The sequence below is a fragment of the Caenorhabditis elegans genome, chromosome II (assembly GCF_000002985.6).
Source record: "Caenorhabditis elegans chromosome II".
Classification (NCBI taxonomy): domain Eukaryota; kingdom Metazoa; phylum Nematoda; class Chromadorea; order Rhabditida; family Rhabditidae; genus Caenorhabditis; species Caenorhabditis elegans.
The window spans coordinates 13,762,840-13,784,447 of NC_003280.10; the positions used below are offsets into that span (position 1 = coordinate 13,762,840).

At 37.9% G+C, this 21,608-nt stretch overlaps 4 protein-coding genes, 2 non-coding genes and 2 pseudogenes across 10 annotated transcripts; 6 read left to right on the forward strand and 2 right to left on the reverse strand.

The window, feature by feature from the left end:
• The first annotated feature begins 578 nt into the window (after positions 1 to 578).
• On the forward strand, positions 579 to 2,803 carry arrd-11 (Arrestin C-terminal-like domain-containing protein). The gene is made up of 5 exons (NM_064482.4): positions 579 to 772; positions 1,095 to 1,200; positions 1,247 to 1,409; positions 1,846 to 2,517; positions 2,568 to 2,803. Exons 1-5 carry the CDS (start codon positions 588 to 590, stop codon positions 2,711 to 2,713), a joined length of 1,272 nt encoding a protein of 423 aa, NP_496883.2. The 5' UTR covers positions 579 to 587; the 3' UTR covers positions 2,714 to 2,803.
• A 609-nt stretch (positions 2,804 to 3,412) lies between these two features.
• Positions 3,413 to 5,602, forward strand: arrd-12 (Arrestin-like N-terminal domain-containing protein; the record flags this gene model as incomplete). Of its 2 annotated transcripts, none has more annotated exons than NM_001322758.2 (5): positions 3,413 to 3,654; positions 4,267 to 4,372; positions 4,469 to 4,634; positions 5,174 to 5,269; positions 5,337 to 5,602. In NM_001322758.2, 5 exons carry the CDS (start codon positions 3,479 to 3,481, stop codon positions 5,348 to 5,350), a joined length of 558 nt encoding a protein of 185 aa, NP_001309575.1. The 2 variants fall into 2 exon arrangements, with proteins under 2 accessions (NP_001309575.1, NP_001309576.1); NM_001322759.1 differs by having other exon boundaries at positions 3,479 to 3,654; positions 5,174 to 5,279; positions 5,337 to 5,343.
• Positions 5,603 to 8,003: 2,401 nt separating this feature from the next.
• Positions 8,004 to 8,777, reverse strand: anr-12. The gene is made up of 3 exons (NR_101768.1): positions 8,750 to 8,777; positions 8,201 to 8,270; positions 8,004 to 8,149 (listed from the first exon to the last, which is right to left on the reverse strand).
• On the reverse strand, positions 8,015 to 21,141 carry C01B9.4 (Transcriptional regulator; the record flags this gene model as incomplete). The annotated part of the gene is made up of 3 exons (NM_001267477.2): positions 8,015 to 8,149; positions 8,201 to 8,270; positions 21,130 to 21,141. The coding sequence occupies 3 exons, from the start codon at positions 21,139 to 21,141 to the stop codon at positions 8,082 to 8,084; spliced, it is 150 nt and encodes a 49-aa protein (NP_001254406.1). The 3' UTR covers positions 8,015 to 8,081.
• On the forward strand, positions 8,187 to 8,481 carry C01B9.7. Its single transcript, NR_051845.1, has 2 exons — positions 8,187 to 8,272; positions 8,367 to 8,481. It is a non-coding gene; the product is annotated as an Unclassified non-coding RNA C01B9.7 (non-coding RNA).
• C01B9.1 (DUF38 domain-containing protein) lies at positions 8,736 to 16,185 on the forward strand (the record flags this gene model as incomplete). Of its 2 annotated transcripts, none has more annotated exons than NM_001129104.4 (13): positions 8,736 to 8,851; positions 9,444 to 10,050; positions 10,098 to 10,372; positions 10,870 to 11,575; positions 11,624 to 11,895; positions 11,946 to 12,624; positions 12,740 to 12,991; positions 13,546 to 13,592; positions 13,642 to 14,332; positions 14,384 to 14,638; positions 14,721 to 14,848; positions 15,059 to 15,791; positions 15,896 to 16,159. In NM_001129104.4, exons 1-13 carry the CDS (start codon positions 8,796 to 8,798, stop codon positions 16,157 to 16,159), a joined length of 4,965 nt encoding a protein of 1,654 aa, NP_001122576.1. In that variant the 5' UTR covers positions 8,736 to 8,795. The 2 variants fall into 2 exon arrangements, with proteins under 2 accessions (NP_001122576.1, NP_001370051.1); NM_001383986.1 differs by having other exon boundaries at positions 8,776 to 8,851; positions 15,896 to 16,185.
• C01B9.3 lies at positions 16,374 to 16,863 on the forward strand (annotated as a pseudogene). The gene has a single exon. A coding segment is annotated over exon 1 (490 nt).
• Positions 18,489 to 19,127, forward strand: C01B9.5 (annotated as a pseudogene). The gene is made up of 3 exons: positions 18,489 to 18,589; positions 18,738 to 18,952; positions 19,004 to 19,127. Coding segments are annotated over exons 1-3 (440 nt in total).
• Positions 21,142 to 21,608: the final 467 nt, after the last annotated feature.

Consider the following 21,608-nt stretch of genomic DNA (forward strand, 5'->3'; position numbering starts at 1 on the left):
AATTGACAATATCCGGCAAGCGGCAAATTGCCGGAATTGAAATTTCCAGCAAATCGGCTAATTGCCGGAATTGAAAATTTCTGGAAAATTGATAAATTGCCAGAATTGAAATTTCTGGAAAATTGACAAATTTCCGGAATTGAAAATTCCCGGCAAATCGGCAAATTGCTCGACAAAAAAACCTTGCTGATTTTGACTGAACATTTATATTTTTTCTTTTGTGCGTTATTAGTCATTCGGATATAAACATCATTGCTAACAACAATTTTAAAATTCTCTGAGGAATCGGTCGCTATTTAAACAACCAAAATCTGTTTTTGTTCTTGTTCTCTGTGAGTAAATATTGTTATCAGGTTTGATTATTTAACACACACCTGTAAATGAAAATACCCAGTAAGATGTCAACATCTTAATTGATCACTTGTTCTCTCTTCCAACATTTATTTGTTCTATTTTTCTTATGAAATATGAAACATTAAAATTCGTTTAAATTTCCCAATATTCTCCATTTTCAGTGTTCTCTCCACCGATTTTCTTCCGGTTTTTTGAATTTTTTAACGATTTTTTTCCCAATTTCCAGGGTTATCATGCCAGAAACTGAGCTTCATGTGATATTCGACCAACCTAACGAAGTTTTCTTCCCGGGACAACCGATTTCCGGCCGAGTGGTGCTCTCAACGACGGAGGAAAAATACAAGGCTCGGGCGGTGAATATCAAAATTTTGGGATTGGCTCACACTAGTTGGACGGACTACGACAGTGTTCGCAGAGTGTAAAGAATTTCAATTTTCTGTTCAAAAAATATTATTTTTAAAGAAAATTAAAAAAAAAATTTTTTTCGAATAATTAAATATTTATTAAAACTGTAAAATTGTGCCTAAATTAAGTCAGAAAAAGGGGGGGGACCTAAAATTGTCGATGCAACAATCAATATTTTTTAAAGAATGATCTGTAAGGAGTTATAATGTTCCGTAAAAATATTAATTTGATGAAAATTTGAAAAAAAAGTAAAATTAAAAAAAAAAAAAAAAACATTCATAATAAATAATTCAAATAACAAATAATAAAATTTTTTGATAAGCATACATTTTCAGTGACAATGACGGCAATGTGAGGTACGATTCAGAATCGGTTCATTACTCATCGAATGTGCACTACCTGGATCAGGCTCTGCTTCTGTGGGCTTGCAAAGATGGATCGGTAGGAATCTGAAAACATTTAAATTTGAAATTGTATAAATTTTCAGAATGAATTGTCTGCTGGAGATTACGTGTGGCCATTCTCATATACTCTTCCTCTCAACGTTCCGCCAAGCTTTGAGGGAAAATATGGATATTTGAGATACTCGGTGACAGCTGAAGTGGATCGGCCATGGAGATTGGATAAGGCGAAGAGACGGTGCATCACTGGTGAGGCGAGGCGTGGGCGGTCTTCTAATTTTTAGTATTACCGTATTTCCTTTATTAGTAAGACGCCTCGATTAGTTTTGCCCCCTTCGTTCTACAAGTTCAAGTGTCAGGCTGTCCCATTTCAGTTTGATCTACCCCGCATTTTTTGAAGATCAAAAAATAATGGGAGAGCCTGACCCCTCGTGCAAATTAGGAAAACTCGTACACATTTGGTATAACAAGTCGAAATTGGTAAGAAATGAATATGTACAACTCGGACTATTTTGCCTATTACATAGTTATAAAATTATTCGTTCAATTTGGCTCAATGTGTGTTATTCAAATTGATGGTATTGTGCCATAACTTATGGAGAACTTGTTCAAAAACTAGTATCTAAATAGGTCGCCGAAAGTATGCATGCCGTACTAAAAGAGGAAATATTCTATATCCTTTCAGTTTCCCCACTGATCGATCTCAATGCCATTCCCCTCGCACTCACTCCAATCGACGACGAAGAAAGTGAGAACCTGGGCTGCTGCTTCTTCAGAAAAGGTTACCTCGAACTGCGAGTAAACATCCCAAAAACTGGATTCGTACCCGGCGAGACTGTTCCAATGAACATCCATATTCTAAATCACTCCTCCGTGCCCGTCACCGAGGTCAAGGCGAAAATCATTCAGCAGTGCAAATTCATCGCTTATCGAAACGGGACTATTTTCCGATTTGATGGAGGTTCGGATACGCTAATGTCAGGATCTTCGCAGCAAACAAAGTACGACACTAAGCCCGTTATCACGCAGACACAGCCGATGACAGTGACTCCAGGGAATGAGCACAAGTTTGTGCTGGAATTCCGTCTGCCATCTGTAACTCCAACCATCTGTCGGTTCTCCCCGGTGATTACTGTAGAATACGTGGTACAAGTCCGCGTGGAGACCACTTCAACATGCGGGAGTGCTGCTAAGTGTGAAATGCCGATCCTTATAGGAACTGTACCTATTCGAAATTATCTTCCACCACCAATTCCAAACAACTACCCAATTGGCCTGCCACCACCGTATGCTAATCTTACTGATGTGAATGTGCCCTGTCCGAGCGGAGGTAGTGGTACGGCAGTGATTCCAAGTGGTGAGTTATTCAGAATTCCAGAATTATTTTCTAAGATTGAAAGTTTTCAGCTCCACCACCATCCTACCAGGAATCCATGTATGGAGTGGGAGGAACCGAGCTCAGAGCCGAGGAGAACGAAAAACCATTTGCTCCAAAATACCCAGTATTCAATAATTTGCCAATATATAACCCAACGGCGCCACCGTCAGAGTAGCAATTCTTAATCCAACTATGTTTGTTTTGTTATTGGTTAGGGTGCTATGCATAAACTTTCTTGACAGGTTGTTTTTTACTTCAGAAGATTCAAAAAGTCGTAAAATTTGATATGCCAAAATAAAAAATTTGCATTTAATATACACATCAGGCGTGAGCGGGAATTGCTGTTCGGCCAATTTTTTTGTCGACAAATTCAGCAAATCAGTAAATTGCCGGTTTCGCGATTTGCCGGAAATTCTGATCTTCGCCGAATTGCCGATTTGCCGGAAATTTTTAATTCCGACAATTTGCCGATTTACCGGAAATTTTAATTCAGGCATTTTGCCGATTTGCCGGAAATTTTTAATTCCGGAAATTTGCCAATTTGCCGGAAATTTAAAGCTCTGCCAATTTGCCGATTTGCCGGAAATTTCAATTCCGACAATTTGCTGATTGCCGGAAATTTTCATTTTCGGCAATATATATATAAATATATATATTCCACAACTTGCCAGTCTATAACCCAACTGCGCCAGTGCCGGAGTAACCATTTTTTGAGCACATGTTCTGTACAACCTATGGATGATAATTTACTATAATTTACTATAATTTAAATATTTTAAAACTAATAAATTAATTTTTTCCGTGACCGCTTGTTTAATCTCTCCACTTCCAATTTCCACTTCTTAAAAAAAAACTTTAAACTTTCAAATTTCAATACTCGATATTTTTCAGTCAGGTAAGTGCGAGCCTTTTACAGATTCATATTCAGGATTTCTTCAAAATGCCAGAAATCTTTGTACTATTCGACAAGCCGAATGCGGTTTACGCTGCTGGGCAGAAAATATCAGGTCGGGTGGTTTTCTCGACGGCATCACAGCAGAATCCACGTTGGATTGATGTTCAGTTGCACGGGAGATCGCACACGTTTTTTACTCGACAAGAATCTGAGACGAAGACGTTAGTTTGGGAATTCGCCCTTGGCAAATCGGCAAATTGCCGAAAATGATAATTTCTGGCAAATCGGGAAACCGGCAAACTGCTGGAATGAATAATGCCCGGCAAGTTGGCAAATTGACGGAATTAAAATTTCTGGCAAATCGACAAATCGGTACATTGCCAGAGTTAATTATTTCCGGCCAATCGGCTTGCCGGAATCAATAATTTTAGGGAATTGCCGTACGACAAATCGCCAAATTGCCGGTTTGGGTAATTTTTCGGGTAATTTGGACGTTTGCAGGAAATTTTTTATTTCGGCACTTTGCCGATTTGTCGGAAATTTTTATTTTCGGCAATTTGCCGATTTTCCGATTTGCCGGAAATTATTAATTTCGGCAATGTGCCGATTTGCCGATTCGCCGGAAATTCCAATTCCGGTAATTTGCCGATTTGCCGGAAATTCCAATTCTGGCAATTTGCCGATTTGCCAATTTGATCTCCCATTTTAAAGTTATCTCCACAATTTTTGTCAAAGAAAGCGTGTGGGGTGATTCTCGAATTTATCAAAATTTTTGCAAACGCGCTCTAATGATGATACGCGTAATCGAAACTTTTACCAACCTGTACTTCCAGAAATTCCAAAGGCGAAAGTGAAACCAAGACCCATACTGTCCATTACACGGCCACCGCCAAACACCTGGACACTGCAGTCCCTCTATGGAGAAAAACTGATAAAGCGGTAAGTTTCAGCTATTTGCCGGTTTACCGATTTGCCGGAAATTTCAATTCCGGCCAATTGCAGTTAAGTTTCAATGTTCCAGTGATTCACTTTCAGGCAAGGTTACTCCCCGGGAAGTACGAATGGCAGTTTTGGTTTCAACTTCCATGTTCCGTACTTCCCCCGAGTTTTGAGGGAAACAATGGGAACATTCGATATTGGGTGAGAGCCGAAGTGAGCAGATCCTGGAAGTTCAATATTGTTGACGAGAGCTCGTTTGAGAGTGAGTTTTGGGAGACTGCTCAGGGGTGCAATTGGCGGCGATTGCCGTTCCGCAGATCGGCAAAAATGTCGGTTTGCCGATTTGCTTACTTTTCAAAATAGATGTATGAACATTCATAGGATGCGTACAATTTTGCCAATTAAAATTGAAATTCTGAAAATTCCAAAAAAAAAAATTTCAAAATCACAATTTGCCAAAAATTTTCAATTTCGGCAAATTGCCAATCTGGCGGAAATTTCAAGTCCGGCAGTTTGTCGTTTCTCCGGCAAATTTGGCAATCGGCAATTTGTCGGTTTACCGACTTGCTAAAAAATTTTTAATTCCTGCAATTTGTCTATTTACCGATTTGCCGAAAAATTTTAAATCCCCGGCAATTTGTCGGTTTTCCGATTTGCTAAATAAAATTTCAAATCCGACAATGTCTCTATTTGCCGGTTTGCCGGAAATTTTCATGTTCGGCAAATTGCTGATTTGCCGATTTGCCAATTTGCTGCCCACCGCTGAGTCTGAGATTTTATGACCTGATATTCCATTTTCAGTAGCTCCATTCCTGGACCTCAACACAATGCCTATTGCACGTACTCCTCTAGATGGATTTGCTGTCAAAAATCTCGGATGTTGCTGCTTCAGAAATGGTAATGTAGAGTTGCGTGTGATTATTCCGTCTACAGACTTTTGGAATCATTAGCTTTCCATTTTCAGAGCGTGAGCGATGAGGTGCAAACGGTACATGATATTGTGCACTCCGTTCGGAACACAGTCAAAGATGGACTTGCAAAAATATTACCGCAGAGATCACAAGAGAATGGAAACATCATCCAAGGAGGAATCTTGAATGGATTCCGTGAAAGAGGAATTTTCCATGATGGATTTCTTGAAGGAGGACTTTTAAATAAAGGAGATCACGGAACAGACTATATTTTTGGATAGCGTTTTGTCTTTTTTTTTTTTGGGAATAAATATGGCATTTGGGATCAATATTTTGTAGATTAATAAGTCTGTCAGACAGTTTGAGTCAACTGAAACACAATTCTTTGCGATATCTTTGCTTATCTTTGTCTGAAAGTGATTAATAAAGTTTCCAGGAGGATCTGGTACATTTAATCATCGCCACAATGAACAGTATTAGTCATAACGGACATTTTACGCTAACTTGAGAAATCTAAAAAATACAGACACACATTAAGAATTATGTTCAAATGAAAGAAGAATAAAACTGTTATGCACAAAAATATCATGAATGTTGTTTTTTATATTTTATCGTCTACCTTCTTGTCCTGGTCGCCTGTGCTGCAAACTTCGGATTCTCTCAAAGCGCTCCAATTCCTGCAAGTTTTCAAAATACGATGAGAAATTTTAAATGCGAGAAACCGACGATGTTATCAAAAAACATCTAGTTGTGTCGTATCTCGTATAACACTGAAAGCTTCAAGAATTCTTAATTTTCAGGAGATGGCGGGAAACCTACTACATGTCGAAAGTGTAATCAAAAGCGTTCCACAAAGCTTGTTCAACATTATTCAAAGAATTCAGGAAGTAGATGATTCTTAGGAATTATTCTTTTTTTTTTGGGAATAAATATATTGAACATTGGGAGTCAGCGTATTTTTTTTCATTCAAATCAATTGATCGTGATTCAATTGAAATTAAAGTCCTAGACTCAAATGAAAAAAACTTGGGCGTTGCTTTGAAAGCGATAAAGTTTTTTTGGCAATGAAAAACGAAGATTTTAAAAACGAAGGGTTAACCGTCAAATGTCTGTAGTTAAATTGTAACTAATAAATCGGCATTTGGCTATAGCTTCTTGCCCAAGTTTGGCCCAAAAATACTAACTTGGACGAGAAATTGGTTAAACTTGGGCAAAAGATAGGAAAGACTTTGGCAAAACTTGGATTTATCCTGCACCAAAGTTTAACCCAAGTTTAACCCAACTCTTGCCAAACGTCTACCAGTTTAAAACGAAATAAGAAACGTTTGGGCCAACGTTTGGCTAAAGTTGAGCCAAACTTGGGTTAAACTTTGGCGCAACAAAGATACAAGTTTAGCCAACTTCTGATCCAAGTTAATATTTTTTGGAAAAACTTGGGCAAGAAGCTAGAGCCAAATCCCGAGTTTCTTAACAAAAAGATGACTGTCATATTTTATCAAAAATATTTTTCAACTACGACAGCATATTTGGAACAGCTTATTCCAACATTTATTAACATGGAAAGTTACGGATTGCCGAAGAAATTTGCTCCATAAATAAGTTGTATCCAATGTATGAATCCGAGCACGAGTTAGTCTAGAACCGGACGGCAATTGGGTTTATTGGCCGTTGTTATTATATTTCGCTTCGGAAACTTCTGGAGAAGCCTCACTGTTGTGACTTGGCCTCAGTAGAGGTCCGCCGCTCCAACTTTGCGGATTATAATTATCGGCAAGAATCGCCCACAATCCAGCGATAATCATCCGCCGGTAATTTACTCACACAATTCCGTTTGTTCGTTCTCTAATAATCATTCCACCATTTAAATTAATTAAATTAAATAATTATCATTTGAATTTGCCGCCAAGGATGCAAGCGCGCCATTGTACACATCGGAGTGTCGTAGCGCGCGCTGTTTATTCCCTTGCTCATATTAATTTCTGGCCTAAAATGTGGCCACTCTTCACTTCACTCTTCGTGCCCCTTCGTCACTGGCTGCGCGTCGCCGTTCTTCTCCCAAATATTCACTAAATATTCTCTACGTTTTTGCCTTGTTTATCCCAGCATAATGCTGCCCTGCTCAATAAACTTGGATTTTCGTCAAACTGTGTACTGTTATTAGCACCGCTCATCAATTCTCCCGTTCTGTCCGTCGTCTTCTTGTCACTCCGAGGCTCTGGCTGCCATCTCGGACCGGAGTGTCAACACTCACCGTGCGAAAAATGACAAAAAAACACAATTGCCGCGTAGCTCCACAGGCTCGCCACAGAAACAAATTTGACAAAAGAGCAACAAAGCGATGCCGCCTTCACAGGCAGATATCACATCACTACCCCCTCCCACTCTCTTCACAGAAATAAATTGGAATGAACCTCACAAAACGTCCTAAAGGTTGGAGATTAAATTGTAGACATACCAACTATACTGCTAAATTAGAATACTTGGTACATCGTTAATGCTACTTATGTACATCCATTTCTCTGTCAGTACGGAGATGATATCTGCAATCTGGCTTGCACAAAACAAATTGGACAAAAGAGAGATGTCAACAAAGCGACGCCGACTCCATAAAAATCACAGATAAAATACTGCAACTCCGTCCACTGAATTATGTTTTTGTGAATTATGCTTTGATGGGGCCTCTCTCTTTTCATATGTTTTTGTGTAACGTGTCATTTTTATGTGATAAATTTTTTATTTTTGAAAAATTCCTATTCAGTTCTTGTTGTATTATGAAAACAGATAATACAAAATGAATGTCAGAAAATCCAGAATAACATGTTTTTATTGGATACCTCCTTTGTCAGTGTTCCATATAAAAAGAGCCCTGTAAGAATGGAATAGTCACAATTCAGTCAACATGAATTTCATCGTCTACCTTCTTGTCCTTGTCGCCTTTGCTGCAAACTTCGGATTCTGTCAATGACGTCCATTTCCTGCTCCAGCTCCTGTAAGTTTTCAAAGAAATATTATATTCGAGAAACTGATCATATTTCGTATAACACTGAAAACTTCAAGAAAATTCAGAAATTCTTATTTTCCAGAGAGTGTGAAGAAGCAAGCACAATATGCATTCAATGATGGGATTGAAACTTCGTTCAACAGTGCCCAATGAAGCGAGTCTAACGATCCTTCTAAGGATTAATTCGGCCATGTTTGTTTGAGAATAAATATATTGAACATTGGGAATCTTTTTTTTTTAGTTCAATCAATTGATCTTTTGTGGAATTTTGTTAGCAATAGTGTGATTCAGTTAAAAAATATTCGTTTAGTTGAAATTAAACTGCAGACTTCACATCAAAAAATGTTTTTTTTTGTGTACACTTGATTTATTGCAATCAAAGACTGAGTCCCATTTTGTTATCAGAGGAAATTCCATGTATTTAACGGAAAGAGTGATAAGGAAAATTCACTCACAAAAACTCACTCGTCGGAAAATATTCATACTACTACAAGCATACACATTTCGAAAAATGAATGATTTGTGTAAAAAACTGTCCCATTTATTTTCAAAGCCGAAAAACAAAACGTGAGTTTTAAATTGACCGGAAAATTGAGAGTTCAGTTTTGTTAGATTTTTTAAATATATGTTTTTGGTATTTATTAAGTTGTCAAGTATTAAGTACTATTGAGCATTAGATTAAAGTTACTGTTAGTTGGATTTTACCTGAAAAATTATTTTACAAAACCTCAAATTTTCGGAAAAAAGTCCGAAATTTTCGGAAATTTGGCAGTGTGTCAAAATTTTAATTTTGATTTTTAAATCATTCTCAGTGATATCACAGAGAAAAAAAACAAATGCATTCATTGAAAAAAAAACCATTGATTTTGGCTAATTTTTCAAGCTCTTTTTTCTCGGAACGACTCTTTTTCAAAGTTCCAGCGCAAATTTTTTATAGCTATGGAAAAATAGTTTTTAACGTATCAAAACGTTTTTTTTCATAGTAAAAAAATGAAATTGACAAAACAAAAATGAAATTTTCAATAATTGTATTTTACATATTAAAACTTTGTGCTGTAAATTGAAATTAAAGTGTGGCACAAAAAAATGGGCTTAGTTTCAAGTGGGTTTTTTTCCAGTGGGGGATGTGAACTTTAATTTGATTTTTTTTAAACCTCAGATCATCTAAAATCTTGACCTCCACATTGAATTCCTTTCAAAACTCCAGTAGAATTGGAATCCGAATCATCGTTTCAAATACCGTCCGATTGACCATCTACACCCGAAAAAGCCCTCCCAGGATAACAATTAACTTTCAAGGCATTACCGCCTCCATGAAATATGTAAATGCGATTCTAGCAATCGAAATTCCAATTTCTTATATATCTATCCAGTTTGTTAACAGAGAGTGTTGGAAGTCACTAAATCCCGAAGTAGTGTCTCATGTCGGGATGCTACTATTAGAGGAAATGGCCAAAATGCTGAAATCAAGCAATGTGAAGCTAAAAAAGTTTTCTGTACGTCTTTTCGAGACGCCATCAGACCCTATCGAGAAAATTCTATCAGATTTGGATGTGAAAGTTTTGGTATTGAAGACAGACTGGGATGAAGATGATGAAGATAAGAAGCCTATTCAAAAAGTCGAATCGGATAACTGGAAAAAGGTCAGAGCGCTGTACATCAACTCGTTCTATTTGGCGGGTCCTGTTCAACAAATCTCACATTTGTCGACTGCCTCATGCTTTTTCAATTCGATCAATTTCGACGATTTGGTCTTCTTGAAAAATGTTAGTTTTAAATCAATCTGGTTTCCTCATTTAATACAAAATTACAGCATTTCCTCGATGCACCACATGCACGTGAATACGTCATTCACTATCGAGAATTCGATGGGCATCCTATGATGGTACTTCCTCAAAAAATGGGATTAATTACAATCGTGGGAGATCCAATCGATGTAGATCATTGTGAAACTGGAGAAGACATCTACAAATTTCACGTGATGGACGAGAATCACGATATTTCAATTAATTTGTGTATGAGGGAATACGCAAATTTGCATTCGATTACTTTTACACGGGAGCCGCCTTTGGTGAAGCAGTTTTCGGAGTGAGGTTTTGAATAATCGCCTTTGGGTTTTGAAAAGAATGTATATGAACGCCTGCCGCCCACGCCTCGCGCCTCGAGCCGCGCCTTTTGTATAGTGCGACGCGAAACCCAAAACGTGTCGGCCGCGGCAAGAGAACCATCTTTCGCACTATTTGATGTGAACACCAAACCTGTGCCTTTTTTCCATATGCAGAAATGAGGCAAGAGGCCGGCGTGAGGCCGGCAAGTTGGAGGCAGGTGTCAGGTCCTGAAACCGCGCCTGCCTCTTATGGAAGCCTTCGTGTCTGGTTACCAAAAAAATATGCGTAGTAGGGCTTCACATAGACGTCTGCAGGAATTTTAAAAAGAATATGCGTTTTTTTCTGGAAACAGTCTGAGCAGGCTTGTGTAATTTGTGTAGTTGGTGTAGACAGTTACTTGTTTGATTTCTGGAAACAGTCTGTTAGGGCAGTGCAAAACTTTGCGGTTTCTTTGCCTCTTAATCATTATCATTTCAGCCCAATCGTGACAAACTACCACTCGTCGACTGTCGAGTTACTCGAAAACAGCCAGAACATTAGTGTCTTTCTAGTGATACTGAGAGACTCCATTATGTTTCAACTCACTTATCAACCGAAAACTAGCTTGGAAAAACAAAATGCCATCTTCGATTATAAAAAGCAGATGTCTGGATGCTCTGTGAATTCTGAGAATAGAACTGAATTGGGTGTGAATCTAGATTATCGTACTCTTTTTTGCACCCACTTGAAGTACTTATTAGACAGAATTGGATATTGTACATTTGCAGCATTTTCCTTTGTGTTCTACGGAAAATTAATGAGTGAATATGTTGTAGGAGATGAAAGTGATATGTTACACATGGAGTTTTTCAATGTATTCGATAAATTTGTTCAACCAAATTCCATAAAAGCATTGGTATTTAGTGTCAATTTCAAATTTCATCCTCTCGCTATCAATTACATCACCTCGGTACTCTCATTCTTCCAACCCGGCCCGCTTCAATCTATCATGCTTGACATGGATAAAAGGACAACCGCTATGAACTTGGAAAGTATTGTGCGCCTGGAACAATGGGAACAAGCTGCTATGATTTTGATGTCGGATATTACTGTGAAATTCGCAAGGAGGGATTTTGGGCATTTGGGCATTGCAAAAATCATAGCCCACCCGATTTCTTTCGAAGATCTAACGTTTCTAAAAGAGGTTACTCACTGGGAGGTTTTTTATTGTTGGAAAATGTAAGCTTTTCAGCATTTTATCACTTCTGACATCCCTCAGATGTTTGAGATTAAGTATCTCCGTTCCTCTGAGATCAATGTCAATGTTGCTCAGAAACTTCTAGAGACATTTGGACCACCAGCTCACGAAGAGTATGCAAGTGCAGAGCAATGTGATCGAATTTGGTGCCTTCCGATTTCAAATTCCGAGAATTGTGTTCTCGTCAAACACATATTCTGTCGTCGGCGAGAGTACGGCTCATTCAACTTCAGTCGACGCTTGGCATCTGAGTTGGAGTTGATGAGGTGAGTTGTGGCACTTTCAATACATAGTACTGCAAAATAGTTTTTTTCAGCACCACATCTCCCAACCGATCTCAAATACTCTCTGCACTCGTCAAGAAAATAGAAGCGTTGAAAAACTGGTCTCTCAAAGTTAGAATAGATGAGGGCCAGGTTCAGATCAACTTCACTCACTCACCCTGGCCGACCAAAAGCATCTGCTATAAAAATCACAGAGAAGGATGTCTGTTGGAGTATGAATTTCACAAAGTAGTGTTTGATGAGAACTTTGCCGTTGCATCCTGTGATGATCTGAACTTCGTAATGAATAGTGTGCAAGAGTTTGACAAGTTTGAAATTGAATCTGGCGAGATCTCAGCGCCAAATCGAGACGATGATCCAAATAACTCTAATGAAACAATTTTACCATATTGGTTGACTAATCTGAAAACACATTTGAAGCAAAGATCACAGATGCTTACTGTCGGAACTTTTAAGCTGAACTTGAAAAATCACGCTCCAAACAATCGGTTCTTTTCAATCCTGTCACTGATTGCCTCGGAAACTATCGAGTTGAAGACTACTGTCCAGGAAGCAAAGTTAAAGTTGAAAGAAATTAATGTAACAAATGCCAAGGAGTTTAAAGCAGAATCGTTTCAATTATCCGTTCCTATCAAATTGTTGCTTCATTTTTCAAATGTGTCTGCGACGTTACAGACAGTTTCAATTCAAGATCTCAATATATTGAAAGAGGTGAGGGAAACTTTTTTCTATCACAGGTAAAGGTTCGGTCTGTCAAGAAATCATAAACACGTGCACGCCCATTTCTTGGCTGTTCATTCTGCAACCAAAACATTCCAATTTTCAGCACTTCCTGAATTCTCCAATCAAGCTCAAGTTTATCATCAACGACACTCTTTCAAAAAATGAAGATGTGAATGTTACAAACCTACTGGAAATGTTTGGAGCACCCGACCGTATTGAAGATGTCCTCATGGAATGGCGTATTCGGACTCTTAGCACAAAATTCGAGCTAGTCATAGAATACCGCCCATGTGTTCCCATGGGTCAATCATTCACTTTTGAAAGTTTTGCGATTGCTGACACCGTATTTGAAAAGGTTACTGTTTGAACTCCAGTATGGTCGGGGTACTGTAGTACTGACACCTCACAAACTCCTGAATTCACTAGAACTAGGTTTGCTGGGAAAGAATTTTTTGCTATTCTGTTGCATCTATGGTAATTTTTTTAGTTATATTTTTTAGCAAAACTGCTATCCTGGTATTAGCGAGGTTCCAGCAAGCGCGCTCCAATAATTATAAGAGGCCGTGCATTTTGTTATTTCAAAATTCCCGTGCGGTGTCGGTCGCTGAAACTTTCTCATGGTCGATTTTGTGAAAATGATTATTTTTTAAAAGTGTAAAATTTTGTGAGTGCTTGATAGTTAAAAAGCGCCACGAAGCCAAAAGCATGGTGTGTTTTCACCACATAGTGCGAAAGGTGGTTCTTTCGCCGCAGCCGGCACTGTACAGGAGACGCGGCTCTCGGCGTGAAACATGCGGAGGTCACCTACAAGACAGGCGTTTCGGCGCCTGCATGGGTGCCCTACACTTGACTGTAAAATTTGCATTTCCGAAAAAAATCTTACTTAAATCGATAATTTTTAATTTTCAGGAACATCAAACACTCGGTCCAATCAATAACCTAGCCATGTTGCCACTGTAAGCCCTAAGTTTTGTAAACCCCCGCCAACTTTTGCCTTTCTTCCAGCTCCTTCACTACTCGATCCGTAATTCTCCCCTCCACATTGAATTCCATGAAAGGCGCACAACTCACTGAGATTTACATGTCAGTTGAACGTATCCGAATTACAATATTCTTCCGTTATTTTCTCCATAATCATGAAAATTGTCGAACCCACGAGTATGAACGTTATCAGAAAGGGTGCCGGGTTAAATGTGATCTTCAAGAAGAGGTAGCTCGACACCAAGACTTTATCTCGTTGGCGATTTCCCATTTGTCAGTGATTCTGAAGAGTCACGATAACATGGTTCGATTCAAAATTTATCTACGCGATGATTCTGAAGAGGACGACGTTGATAAAAAGGTTCTTCAAGCCCTTGTTGAAGCGCTTAAAGAACGACAGAACAAGCTGAGAATTAAATATTTAGAGGTATATTTCTGGAAGCGACCGCTCATCGAACTCGCCGCCTCGCTATTGTCATGGTGCGACCCCATAGATCTTATAAGAATTGTTTTGGAAGCACCATTTTTCAAAGGCATAGTCATCGAACCGGAAGCTTGTGAACTACTTGTCAACCTAGAACAGTGGAAAAGTGTGAGACAGATGATGTGTCCGTCGCTCGTGTTTCCAACTGCACTGTCAAGTTTTGAGCATTTTTCTGCCGCTAACTTCACTGTTCCAACAATCAGTTTGGAGCAGTTGAATTCATTGAAAAAGGTAGGCTTCCAATTTTGTTTGAGCACCTTTCTAACTAAAGTTAAACTTCAGCACTTTATGAATTTCACCACTGAATTCATATTTGCCATTCACTTTCTCGCTTACAAAGATCAAGACATCAATAATATGGGAGAAAGAGGACCGAAACCCCAAGACGTTTTTTGTACACCTTCTCAGGCTGAATACGGAAATGAAGAATTAGGAAATAAACGGTGGTATTTGCCAATGGAAAATACGGAGTATCAACTCGATATAATTTATCTACGTTGTGGAAGGCAAGGGGTTCCAGTGTATATTTTCAAGCGGGTTAGTTTTTTTCTCAATTTTTCTGAAGGTCTTCTACACCTCCAGGTTAACGATAATATAAAAAAATATGTGATTTTTATAGGAACCTCTCATAAAACTGCACCCACTAAGAAAAGCAGAAAAAGCGCCACCGTTTGATATGCTGCGGCTCGTCACCTGGTTCCCGCTGATTATGAAAAACATTTTGAATGATTGTGCATTCGTCTCAGTGTGAGTTGGATTAGCGAATGTTTAAATTAGAGCTCCCATGAGGTCGCCGCATGTATCCGAATGTATAGTGCCGCAAACCCCGAACGTGTCGGCCGCTCCAAATAACTACCTTTCGCACTTCATTGAACACACACTGCGGTGCGAGGCCCGCATTTTGCGCCTCACTCAGCTGGGATCCCTAGTTTGAATGCCAAAGTCTCATTTTTCCAGGGAAGTGCTCCGCAATGTCTCCAAAGACATTCGCCAGTTCGTAGATCGGAATCGGAGAAATTCAATATTCCAAACATATGACATTTCACTAAGTTTGTCCAGTGATGATGCCAAACTCTGTATACGACAGTTCAACTCGCACACCATTTTTCACTACTCCCCGCAACCAATAGGCTGCAAGCTCAAAATCACTGAGTTGACTCAGTTCGGACGCTTTCAGAGCATGCGACAGCTGAATATGACAGACGACACCTATATAAACTATCTGATGCGTATTCTTCAGTACATTTTAAGAGATCAGAGAGATTGTCTCAACTTTTTCACGTATGGCCTTCATTTTGAAAATGACAATGAGGCAGCCGAGGCAAGAAGACAAGTCAAGAAAATTCTCCTGCCAAATGCACTTCGGAGCCACAAGTTCCAGTTAGTAAATTTAGATTTAACCGTAAGAAACGAATCGGAAATTTTGGAGCTTCTCGAATGCTTTGACGCTGGAAAATTGAAATGTCTGATTTTGGAATTCGCTAGAAAAAAGGAAGAGGAGACTGGAGGGACAATAGAAATTAATCGAATAGCGGAGATGGATCACTGGAGAAATCTGGAGGAGTTCGCAGTGGTTGACTATGTGATCAATGCGGATCCGTTGAACTTTAACCAATTATTCGGGCATTTCAAAACACTCAACGTTTGCCTGCAAAACTTCACAGTTGATAACTTGCTTTTCATGAAACAGGCAAGTTTTCAGGAAGAGAATTTAATAAGATCAAAATTTTCTGAAACTGGATGTCGACTACCAAATAGTTTTCAAAGTTATTTAAAACAAAAATTGAATTTCAGAAATCCCTAGCATCCTCATTGTATTTACATTTCATTTGCGAAAACTTTGAACTGGAGAACTTGTACGAGCTCATTGGACGCCCTTTACTCGAAACTGCGAATGCAGTCAAATACCGAAAATGGTTCTTCAAGTTAATTGGCTCTATAGAAAACACTCTGATATTGATAATTCACACTCAAAATGGCAAAATCCATATTCAAATAACTAGAATTCCCACATCAGATGTTCCCCAAAATGCAACAATTCGAGTTGATTTTGAATGAATAAATAAAAAATTCTATGAAATAAAATTATTTTTAATTTTATGAAAACGAAAGATTTAAGTACGATTTTTGAAATAAAGGCTTTTTAGCCGAATTTCAATAAACTGAAGTGTTCTGATTCGATATTATAATTGTTCCAATCCGATTTGCAACTGGCTGCGTGAAACACCAAAAGGGTAATAGTCCCCGGAAGATACTGATCACTGCTTTTTTATCCGAAAACTGGATTTGTGCCCGGAGAGACTGTACCAATCGATATAAGCATTCAAAACTACTCATCCGTCGAGGTGACCGGCATTGCCGCTGAAATCGTTTAGCGGTGCATCTGCGTCGCATTCTCCCATGAGAATAATCGACAGTCCTCGGAAACCAACGCTCGACCAATTGCTCTTCACGCCGAGAGATTCACATTAGGACCCGGTGATGAGTACAAGCTGATCATACCACTTCTACTCCCACTCGTCCCGCCAACCATCGAGCACATCTCTCCGTACATAACCTTAGAGTACCCGGTGCACGTGACGGTGACCTCTTCATCCACTTATGGGAGGAATGTCGTTTGGGAAGCACCGATTCTGGTGGGGACAGTGCCTATTCGAGCGATGCTGCCGCCGCCGCCGATGGTGCCGATGGGAGTTCAAACAGTTCAAACGACGCAGCCGATTGGACAGGAGCTAGGAAATAGTTTAGAACAAAATAAATAAATCAATATCTTCAATTGAATAAAGCATTCTTGTTCAGCGGGTTTTTTAGGGACGAATCCGATCAGGCTAGTTATAAACTTTTCGGCAAGTCAGCGAATTGCCAGATTGCCGATTTGCCGGAAAATTTCAATTCCGGCAAATTGCTAATTTGCCGTTTGCCGGATATCAATTTGCCTGAAGTGTTTAGAGGGATTTTTATAATACGGAAACACTTGCAAATGAGCTTTTTTGAATTTTTTTCCCGTTTTCTTTAGATAATTTCATTTTACCGATTAAAAATGACGTTCTGAAATTTCGAAAAAAAAAAGCGAAACCAAAAGTTTCGACAATTGCCGTTTTTCCGGCAAATTCGGTTAATCGGCAAAATGCCGATTTGCCGGAAATTTCAATTCTGGCAATTTGTCGTTTTTCCGGCAAATCGGCAGTTTGCCGGTTCGCCGAATTGCCAATTTGCCGGAAGTTGAAATTTCGGCAATTTACCAATTTATCGATTTGACAGTTAAATTTTACTGTAAATGATAAATGCCTAAAACACTATGTAAAACACAATATACATGTTTTCACATTCAACTTCGGAGGCGGTAGGCAGGCAGGTAGGCCGGTATAAGGCTAGTAGGTAGGTCTCATTAAAAAGGCAAAACTTCCTGCAAAAAGGTTGACCCCGAATTTGAACCCAACCCAACTCAACTAGACAGCATGCTTCACATTAAATATTCAAAAGAGTCAAAGAAAAGTCAATTTCCTTCATAAAAACTTCATAAAAATGTTCAATTTATGTTTGTGTGTGTGTTCATTACGAATGACTGCACCCCGGCTCACTCTCGCCTAGCATATTTATAACAACTTTTGCCGAATTTTACCCCGGTTTTCTCACAAAGGTTCTCAAAAATATTCAGGTTTCCTAATGAGTAATACAAGTATATAAGTATTTTAGTGTCTTTCTCTGCAGTTTAAGGTCCAAAAATTTTCCCATTTGTTCTCTGTTGAATGCCTAAGGCAGCGGCTCATTTTGGCAAGCCAAGTGCTTGACATACCAGAACTTGCTGAACCTGAGAGGCGATGTTGGGAGGAGAACGAGAATGAGAAGTTTTTTTTTTATTTTGGAGTTATTCGATGAGTACTAGGGTGGCAGATGAAGATATTTTGATCAACTTGGACCAGATTTGGAATGATATTTCTATACTAATTGAGATCTTATTTCTGCACGCGGACACTGAACCCGTGAATGTCCAAGTGTTAGCTTGGTTTCGACTAGATTGATCTTGCCGTGCGATCTCGGTTGATATGTTTATTTTGAATATCTTCGACTTGAAGGGAAAGGATTTGAGTTGAATATCAAAGGTGATCGCATTGCTAGAAGTTGCAATAGAAATTGGGAAAGGCCCTATCGAAAACATGAAGTTTGATGGTTGCCCGCGGCCTTGAACCGCGGTAGGACGTGTAGTGGTCGGAGACCCTTCCATTACACTATGAAGACTGAAAGAGCGCATGCTTGAAGCAATTTAAGACACTGCACTGTTCAACTGATAAGCATGCACATATATGGACGAGTGGCCTCTAACATGCGGGTTTCTAGGCCGCGGAGTTTCACAGTAGATATTATTTTTCTTGCCCTAATTTGTGTCGTTTTCAATCGTTTTTTTTTCTCTCTGTTTCTTATAGCTTAAGCTTAATTTATTTACAGATAAATTTAAAAAACTCAAATGCCACAAAAATGCGGTTGACGGTGAGTTTTCCTTTGTTTTTGCTTTAAAAATTTCAAATGTTTTTTCAGGGTATTACTAGAAATGAATATTCTGCAAATTATTAAAAATGCGGAAACATTTAGATGAAGTCTCTAAAGATAAAATTGAATAAATTCAGTTTAATTTCAGGACAGGACCACACAATTGACGGAATTGTCACGAATGAAAGCCCTATAACATATTCGGCCAATTGGAACTGTCAATGATTGAAGATTACTGCCAAACCAATCAACTCCAGTTAAAACGGCAATAGAATCAACTTTATGGCTTTTTACCAGTAGCGATTCGCTCAGAGACGTGATGCTGTGCTGTATTGATTCCAATAATGAGTCACTCAAAATTGTGTAACTTTTCTTCAAAATTGGTATAACCATCAGACAATGGAGTTCTTTCAGATTCCCATACTATGAAGAATTAATAGAAGGAACAGACCGCAAAACCGAAAAGAAAACGAACCATATTTTCCGCCAAGTGTCCAGTAATCAACGACTTGGCTGTGGCCCAACTGCACCGCAGTAATAATTCTATTGCAGATGGATGAATTAAAATAAAACGCGCAAACTATTGAGATTGTTCACATTTTTTTTTAATCAAAATTTGTAATTACAGAATCAATTTTTTCATGTTATGTCAAAGCTTTCAATTGAAAATTAAGGTATTTTCAGAAAATAAAAATATTTCTATTCATCCAAATAAATAAAAAAACAACTTTGTAATTAAAGATGGTGTAGTCAAATATGTTATTGCTTTATTAAATTCAACATTGTCTGAAAATACCGAATTTCAAAATGAAACTTTTTGAAAAATTCTCAAAAAAAAAGTCATGACGGCTCAAAACATGACATAAAATTAGACAAGTCGGTCAAATTTTAAATTTCAACCAAGTCATTTTTTGAGCAGTTTTCAAAAAGTTTCATCACGAAAATCGGTGTTTTTTAGACAATTTCGAGTTGAATAAAGCAAAAAGAAAATTTTACTACACCCCTTTAAGTTGAGAAAAAGGGGATTTTGAGTATTTATCCTAAAAACAAAATAGCTTTAAAAAACCTATATATTTCATATCTACATTGTCACACCCCAACTATTACCTAAATACCTCTAGTTAATTCAACACATCCCAATAATAATAATAACAACACACATACACACAGTTCATGTACATTTCAAGTACATACTCACGACTTCTGCGCGGAAAGGTGACGAGAGTGAGACAGATGGAAGAGAATGAGGAAGAAGCTGTCCGAAGGGCATATTACGGGAATTGTGAAGGCAGATGGTTATTCTATAATAACTATTCCTCCCCTCTCTCCACACACCCGCTGTCAATCCTGTTGCAGTTTTTTAGATTGAAAAGCCAAGTCGATTATAAATTGAAATTGATCCGAATTCTATCGATCACACAGACTACCTGGCTTTTCGATATGTCTGTTCTTATTTTCTATTGCAAGGAGGTCCTCTTTATACATAAGTTTCGCCAGTCTTATAATGCTGGAAAGAGACTTGAACTACCAAATACCGAAAAAAAAGTTAGATTTTACCCAAAAAGTTGTCAAAAAAATTTGGCCTAAATTGACCAAAATTATTTCTGCCAAAAATATTGCCAAATATTTAGGCAATTAGTTTTATAATAAGGTTGGTAATATTTTAAAAATATATAAAACATTTGAAACATTTTACCAAAACTATTCTGCCAAAAATATTGGAAACGAATATGTTGCCGAAAAATTACCATAAATATTTTACCAAAAAATATTCCTAAACTTAACTAACTCAGAAATTTTCTCAGATGTTGTTGTTTTCAAAAAATCGGCATATTGCCGGAGGTGAAAATTTCCGGCAAATCGGCAAACCGGCAAGTTGCCGATTTGCCGAATTTGCCGGGATGACGGCAAATGCCGAAAAGTTTTTACAAACTTTGGTTTTGCATTTTTTTTTTGGAAATTTCAGAATTTCAAAATTATTTAACAAATTACCAAAACATTCTGCAAAATTTGCCAAAATATTGGTCAAATTTTTTAGCAAATTTTTTTGGAAATTGTTTTGCGAAAAATTAAAAATTGCCAAAGAAATGTCAACGATATAGCTAAAATATTTTTAAAAAATCCTAACAAATTTAATAAAAATTGCCAAAAAACTGCCATAAATATTTTACCAAACAGTATTGCCAACTATGCAATTTTGGGCAATTTTAACAAATTTGTCGATTTTTCTCCAATTCTGACAATTTCTACCATCTCTCTTGTTCTCGTCTACATTTTGCCAAAAAATTACCAAATTATTCTGCAAAAGTTGTCAAATATTTTTGGCAATTTTTTGGCTTTTTTGCGAAAAATAAAAAATTGCCAAAATTATTTAATTCGGCAATTTTAGCACGATTTTTTCCAATTCTGCATTTTCTACCATTCCCTTGTTTCCACCACCACCACCCGTCATCACTTTCAAGCTATAACGTGAATTTTCGGAATCCCCTGTGACCTCTTGGCTCAGCTGAGCCAACAAAAATGGGAGAGAGTTCACTCACTTTTTTCGACATTTCCTATCCGCTTGTTGAGTTGAGGTTTTTTTGGTTCTGAAATCGTATGACAGCTGTAGGAAATCCGAACAATTTTAGACATTACTGTTTTATTCTAGATTAATTATTGCCTAGATTGGCGTAAAAATCTTGAAAAAATTATTTTTGTCTATGGGACTTGAACCACGCTCTTAAAGTTGTTAGCATCTCTGTTATCCACTACACCAAAACTACCAATTTTCGAATTGCGAACCACATTTAAAAAAAAATTAGTCTTGCACCATGACTAATCTACTTTGATAGCTCATATCTCAGTTGGTTTTGGTTTTATCAAAAAAATTTCAACTGTAAAATTATAGAAAAATATTTAAGGCACATTTTTGCAGTTGAAAATTTTTTGATAAAATTAAAAACAGCCGAGATAAAAAATGTCAAAGTAGAGCAAAATTGCTGAAAAAAAAACTTTTGGATTTCACAAAAATTTCCAA

Bases quoted from the DNA above. Each gene is read 5' to 3' on its own strand.
- arrd-11 (NM_064482.4), top strand. From the start codon at position 588: ATGCCAGAAACTGAGCTTCATGTGATATTCGACCAACCTAACGAAGTT. The intron at 773-1,094 runs GTAAAGAATTTC...ATACATTTTCAG, and splicing joins TACGACAGTGTTCGCAGAGT to TGACAATGACGGCAATGTGA. The intron at 1,410-1,845 runs GTGAGGCGAGGC...ATATCCTTTCAG, and splicing joins GAAGAGACGGTGCATCACTG to TTTCCCCACTGATCGATCTC.